General features: G+C 40.1%; 1 protein-coding gene across 2 annotated transcripts; it reads right to left on the bottom strand.

Moving 5' to 3' along the window:
• Positions 1-242: 242 nt before the first annotated feature.
• Positions 243-6932, bottom strand: CENPQ (centromere protein Q). Of its 2 annotated transcripts, none has more exons than XM_071742164.1 (9): positions 6813-6932; positions 4886-5035; positions 4192-4249; positions 3506-3620; positions 3185-3253; positions 1806-1935; positions 1408-1527; positions 1107-1184; positions 243-675 (listed from the first exon to the last, which is right to left on the bottom strand). In XM_071742164.1, exons 2-9 carry the CDS (start codon positions 5030-5032, stop codon positions 547-549), a joined length of 846 nt encoding a protein of 281 aa, XP_071598265.1. In that variant the 5' UTR covers positions 5033-5035; positions 6813-6932; the 3' UTR covers positions 243-546. The 2 variants fall into 2 exon arrangements, with proteins under 2 accessions (XP_071598265.1, XP_071598266.1); XM_071742165.1 differs by having other exon boundaries at positions 4192-4246.
• Between the last annotated feature and the right edge of the window lie 14 nt (positions 6933-6946).

Genomic DNA, 6946 nt, shown 5'->3' with positions numbered 1-6946 from the left:
AGTGCATATAAAAATGTATTAAAAAAATCCTGTATGTTGGATAATTTTTCATTTTCCTGCCATGGAAAGTTTTGACTAAACAATGGTAAGAAAGTAATTAGGGGATTTGCAACTGAGCATTACATAAGACTATTTTTACTATGTGTTTCAGGTTTACAGAGGCTCTAACTCCAAACCAGAAGTTAGTTTCATAAGAGATACTGCATTTACCATTTTATAGGTTTGATATTGAAGTCCAAATCTAATGGCATAGGCTATTTTATTCAACAAAAATGCCCAATAAACCTAGTATCCATTTCCCTCCCCTCTATAACAGTATTTATTAGCATTAGAAGTCACCACAAGTCCAAAAAAACCCTTACCCCAAAAAGCCTTGAGATCACTTAATATACCAATATTCATAGAAAACACTTTAACAGAAATTCAGCAGTCACAGCTGCAAAGCTATTGGGAAGGAAACACTGTTTCCATTATCATCATCATGCATTAACACAGAGTGCTGGCATAGGTTATCTTCTTCAAAGAAGATTCCATATATTTGGTTTCTCAAAGGAAATCCACCTTTTCATAGGTCTTCTCAATGAGGCTTAACATGTTCTTCAAGTCAGCTGACTGCTGGATAGTGTTCATATCCTTTAAAAGACCATTCTGATCTTTTACCTTCAAAAGTTCTTCCTGAAGACAGTAAGAATCAAAAAAAAAAAGCTTTGAGTACAACAGAAATTTCACTTTCGTGCAGCCTAGCTGTACCTAAATAGAACTAAAATAAAAAATGTTTAAAGACACAGAATGAAGCAGTTTTCCTCCCATCACTTAGAGATACATCTCAGAAATTATTATAAGTTCCCTAAGACCACAGAGTTCCTAGGAAAAGACATGCAATCTCTGGGACCATGAAAAAGACATGGAAGTTTTATAGGGTTTTGTTGGGTTTAAAACTTAAGCATATAGTTCTTAACAAAACCTAAAAAACCAAAAAACAAAAAAGATAGAACTTCCAGGCCTTTCAGAATTTTCCCCTCTGGCAGAGGTTAAGTGATAAAAAGACATTCTGTTGCTTTTCTCCTCATTACCAAAGTATCTCTGAATATGTATCTCATGCTCACCTGCAAAGTGGGTGCCTGCAAACTGTGTTTGGGGAGTTCTGGAAGTTGGAGTGCTCCACTGCTGGGTTCCTGAAACACCTAGAAAGGGATGGAGGAAAAAAAAATATAAATAAATAAATAAACTGACAAACTTCTGTAAATATAACACTTTATTCTTGCATCTTGGAAAGATGGAAATTTAAATTTTTAAAGAGTGATAAGGCCACCATCAGATGATGCTCTCTGCAGAAACACCTTGTATGGGCTAGCTCTGGAAACACCAACTCCTTAAAAGAAATGTACCAATATCTTTTGGAAATACCTTCCTGGCCTTTTTTTCATCTTCCTCTAACTGGTTCTTGAGCACCTGGATTTTATACTGCAGCTGCTGGAGAGTTTCATCAGTGCATCCTGCCGCTCGCTGAGCTTCAGTTACTTCATCCTAAGACAAAACAGACACAGAAACCAGAAAAAAAAATTATTTTACAGTTGGTGAGCCTTTTGAACACTGATAATCTTGAGCACTGAACACAGAACACTGATAGTCAGCTGAGTCTCTGATAAAACATCCAAAATGATGTTTTATAGTGAAGGTGGGTGACAATGATGAACAGTGGTCAACTCCTCCACAACAGCACAGTCACAGCCACTAAAAAGTTACAGAACTGTGAAGAGAAGCAAATGGCTGAAATATTTTCTTCCCTTCTTTTCCCTTCATACCTGCAATTGTACCAAAGACTCTTCATTTGTCTCAAGCATTTGTTTCTCTGCCATTTGAAGGGTCCGGACATTCTTCAGGTTGCCCAACTTCCCTGGAGGAACCTTTAAAGTCTTGAAAGATTTCAGCAACCTTTATTATAGAAAAAGAAAAGCATGAATTGTATGGAGTTCTTTGAAGAAGCAAACTGACTGATGACTTCCCTGGGGAAAAACTAAACTCAATCTAGCCCAGTTGCTGCCAGTGAACTGAGAGGATCCAGAGAGAAAGAAAAGCTGGCTTGAATTTTTTCCAAAAATCATGACAAATTTCTAAGGAAGGGACCAGGAACAAGAAAACCTTCCATTCCAACATTTGCTATTCCACTGATGTGTGGTTTCTATCCCATTGGCCTGTACACTCCTTGACTGTAATTTTTAATTAACTAATATTTTCCTAGTTCTGACCTATCTGCTTTTCAAAATAAAACTCAGTTCTGAAAACACCATTCTTTACTGCTTCCACACAGAATTATTTTAGTTAAATCTGTAAATGCTTTTGTTAAATAGGTTACATAGTTTTATGCCAGATGAAGAGTTTTAGCTTGTTCTCAAAGGTCCTTTTGACTCTGTGGAAAACCTGTGTTCTTCCAAGCTGGATCTGCTACATACACCAAACTCCCACAATTTCCATGCATCTCAGATAAGATTGCAGAAGTTTGACAACTCAGAAATCAGACCCAAAAGGTCAGAAATTAAAAAAAAAAAAAAAATCAACCACAAAAACATTCATGAAAAAAATAGCTCCTCCTTGAATTTTGAGGTACTGTAAGAACAAAGAAAGCAACATTTAGGCTCAGGCTTTGTATTGGTAAGAGCCTGGTATATGAACACCCTTGCACACAAAAACTCTCAGGCACTTTATTACTCTCACAGTGACAAAATTACTCCACAAGAACTCACACAATGACATAAAAAGGCCAAAGTTATGACCCAAGAGAAAAAATTCAACCCGTTTTAAAGTAACTTCACAGCCAGAAAATTATTTACCATTTAGGAAAATTCAGCTATAGCAGCTCCTGCCACTATACTAAAATGGTAATAAAATAAACAGCTGCCCACAAATTTAAAACCTGTGTAAAGAGTACAAAGCTGACTCAAGGAGTCCTTAAGAATACCTCCTAGGCTCTGTTACTCATACAGAGGTAGTTAAAGGGGACCTTTCAACAACTCTCACTTCTCCACTTCAATCAAGGTATTTCCCTGCTTAATTTTGCATCAATTCTCCCTTCTAAGATTTCCTAAATGTGATTTCTCCCAGAAGCAATTCTGTAAGCATGCTATAAAACAACTGGATAAACCAAATCACTTCTATCCCTGCTTTTTTAGTTATAATTTCTTACCTTCCTTTCAGTAAATTGAGGTGCTTCTGAACATCACCTTTTCTCTCACTGTGTTGGCACAAAACAGATCTGCAAAGAAAATAAAGGCAGACACATCATCAGAAAGCCTGAAAGCACAGAGAACACACATGAAGTCAACACAGACAGAACTTCTCTAACTGAAAATTTCTGCCTTCAGGTAGAAAGTGTGATATCCTACTGGACAAAACATACACAGCCAGCAATAAAGCCCAAAAGAGCTTTTTGATTCAAGCAATGTTATGATTTTTACACTATTCCTTGTGGGAACAGAAAAGAATCACCAGGATATCTTGCACTTACAGTATTACTGAATCCATTACAGTTTCCAGAAACTGCCTGCTGCTCTCTGAGAGTGTCTGCCAAGATCCTGTTTTAGCACTGGTTAGTTTCACTGTTTTTGAAGATCCTTTTCCTTCTGTTAATACAAAGGAAAAAAAAGATGTTTTTTCAAGCCTGGATAAACTTTGTGATGCAGTTCAGTCACAATTTAGTCAAAGATGTAACAGTTAAGATTCTTCCATGTCAGAAAACTACAAGGTCAAATCTATCCATAGTAGGTGGTACTTACAATTTGCAAGTCACAAGTTATTTAAAAAGCACAAAATATAAAAGCCATTTCTATTACAGCACTTTCATTCTAAACAAATGCTTTCCCAAAATCATTGGCAAAACAAGTGAGAAAACCCAGAAATAAGGAATAAATGAACAAAACAAAACAAAAAACTCAGTGCAGAAGGGGCTTCATCTCACTGGTATGTTCAATACAACACAGGCTTAAGAGAAGGTTAAAAGAGAAGGCAATGGCCTCTGAAAAGAAAGTTAAAAAGGTTTGGGTGTTTGTGGTGGATTTTGCTACTGTTCAGAAAGAAAACTGTCACATCTCAGCCATCTCTGATACAACATAGCAGTTTCTACTTTTACTTTCAGTTCTTGTTCAAAACACTGAATTTGCACGAGAGAAAAGTAAGAAAAGAACCTAATCCCACCTGTAGGGGAATAGTCTCTGTCTTCCTTAGCCTTCCTTTTCACTGTCTGAGTGACCTGCTGAAAAGAAAAATTAAAATTTACAGCAAATACAGTAATTTTCAAACATCCTCTGCTATGCTACCATTGTCTAATGGAACCATTATTTATTATATAGCAAGACCTATACAAAAACATTGTGAAAGCACTTCAGGGCTTGACAGAGCTACTGATGCTCACCATGAAAAAGTTTCTTTACACTGTGAAACAGTAAATTCATTTCAAGCAGGTTAAGGAAAGCAATTCACTCTTCTTAATTCCCCCCATTGCAAGAATGAGGTCATGAAATAAGATATTCATAATACATGTGGCTATTATGCAGTTCATAAGTGGTGAAGCAAGTTACTCCAACAGAAAGCTGCTTAGGCCAATCCCAAAATAGAGAGAAAATATTTTCCAGGACTGAATAAATGTCACCTTAGCTGCATGAATTCTAATTTTATCATTCTGTTCAAACAGATATTATTGTGGAAACCAGGAAGCAGCTAAGGCAGTGGGTCTTCTCAAAAGAGCTGCTCATATTACAGATTTCCTGAAGTGGACTACACTTACTTAATGACATATTCCCTACATATTCCAGTAAAAATCTGGGCAAAACAGCCTCTTTTTCCTCCTCCCTTTGGTGGCTTTTCTAAGTTGTTCTAAAATAATGATTACCTTTCCTTTTTGACCTTGCTTTCTTCCTTCTCCATTTGTTCTCTTTCTTTTCCTGGAAGACTCTGGCTGATTTTGTGATTTTAATGTTCTTTTTCCCCCACCAGTGTTCTCTCCCCTTTTATTAGAAGATGCACGGTGGCTTTTCATTATCTGGAAACCAAATGAAACAAGAGGAAAGAAAAACAAAATTAAAATCCATTTCTCATCCATGCAGTACAAACCACACACTAATGGATAAGACAACAGAAATACCTTGTCTTAAATGAGCCCAAATGTTTGCATATGTGCCAACCCAAAGCATATACTTTGCATATTTATCTAAGTACAGGATCATTAAGAAATCATCCCAAATTTGCCTGTCAGACACATTTTATCCTAATGAGCAGCAGCAGTAGCTGCACTGAGAATGGGCTCATCTGTTCTTAGAGGCCTCCAAAAATAGAAATTTTTTGTTTCTGATGCAGTTCAGTGCAGACATTTTAATTAATAGAACTTTGCACCCTCAGCACCTCACCATAATGCTCCTTGCAGCAGTTTAAATTTACAGTTCCTTTCCTTGCTCACTGTCCTGGTTTGGGCCATGATAAAGGTGATTTTCTGTCTTGTACTTTTGCTTTCAGCTCAGTCTCTTGTAAGGAGCTGCACTTGCTGAAATTAACAGCAAGTTTCTCAGTCAGTGTCTGATTCTAGGACTGATAACACTCGATGTTTATAGTTACACCTGGAGAATGGGCTGCAGAACCAGGGACACTGCTCAGCTCTGAGGAACATTTTACCCTCCAGAAGGAATAAAGTTGTCCCACCTGCAGCCTCCTTTGGGGAGGAACAGACAAGACAGATGCCAGAATTGACCAGAGTATTCCATCCCATACACCTCATACTCCGTATAAATTTGAGGGATCACAAGGGTCAAACCAGCTTCCTGCCCTTCCTGCCTTTTCTGCTTCCCTTTCTTTGCCCATTCCCTGTTTTGTTTTGGCATCCTGGGAGGATTCCATCCCTTCCTCTGCCTGTGCTCCTGATCCATGCCAGCCTGAATCTGTGTGTTCCTGCCTCCAGCTCCCAACTGCTGCTGACCCCAGGATTCCAGCCTGGACTTTCCCAGGGCTGCCCTGCAGCCTCGGTGGTGACGTGAGAGTTATTGGGGGAAAGGGGGGAGGAACGTGGGGTCAATTTTCCTGTATATTTGTATAGATTTAGTAATTTTTCCTATTTATCATTACTGTTTCATTAAAGCTGTGAGGTTTCGTTTCCAACCCATCAGTCTCTCTCCCTTTTTCTCTCTCCTTTCTTTATCAGGGAGGAGAGAGAGAGATTAATAGAGAGCACCTGTTATTTGGTTTAATTGCCGGGCCAGTGTTAAACCCTGAAACTCACAACAGAGACCAAGTCAGAAAAAGTCTCACAGGGGAGAGTAATTCTTACACCCTGACAGGCTCCTCTTTCCTGAGCACAAGGACTCAGATGTATTCAGTTTTCCTGTCATCCCCTCAGCCCCCTCACTCCATGGAAATGATGTCCTCTCCCTGGAAACACTCAAGGCCAGGCTGGATGGGGCTTGGAGCAGCCTTATAAACATCCATGGCAGGGGAACTGGAACTAGATCATCCTTCAGGTCCAACCCAACCCATTCTATGATTCTCAGACCCCAGGTAACTGAGCCTTGCCCCTCGCTTCCCGCTATTAATTATTGATTTTCTGTGTGAGCAGCTGCCGCGTATCTCAATGCGGACGGCACGGACTACAACTCCCAGCATGCAGCGCTTCCCGCCACCGCCGCTCCACAACTCAGCCGAGCGAAACGCACGCGCTCCCTCCCCTCCCTCTCCCCCTCCAGTACCTCCAAAGTCCCGCTCCCCGCTTCTGCCGGTAACCCCTCGGGAACCTCCATAACACTTCCCATCAGCTCATCCCACCCGACACTCACCGTCCCGGTTACTTCCTCGGTACTACCGCCCGCCCCGCCTTACAGCTCCCAACCGATCCGTTTTGCCCGCGCAGCCCAGCGCATGCGCAGTGCCAGCCCCCACCTCCCTCTTGGGGGCAGACGCGCATGCGCGG

The sequence above is a fragment of the Heliangelus exortis genome, chromosome 3 (assembly GCF_036169615.1).
Source record: "Heliangelus exortis chromosome 3, bHelExo1.hap1, whole genome shotgun sequence".
NCBI lineage: Eukaryota > Metazoa > Chordata > Aves > Apodiformes > Trochilidae > Heliangelus > Heliangelus exortis.
This window is presented reverse-complemented; position numbering and strand designations above follow the sequence as displayed.

Excerpts from the sequence above, each read along its gene's own strand:
- CENPQ (XM_071742164.1), bottom strand. The coding sequence starts at position 5,032 with ATGAAAAGCCACCGTGCATCTTCTAATAAAAGGGGAGAGAACACTGGT. Across the intron at positions 3,621-4,191 it reads CAGAGACTATTCCCCTACAG|AAGGAAAAGGATCTTCAAAA; the intron begins GTGGGATTAGGT and ends TTGTATTAACAG. Across the intron at positions 1,185-1,407 it reads ATGAAAAAAAGGCCAGGAAG|GTGTTTCAGGAACCCAGCAG; the intron begins GTATTTCCAAAA and ends ATCCCTTTCTAG.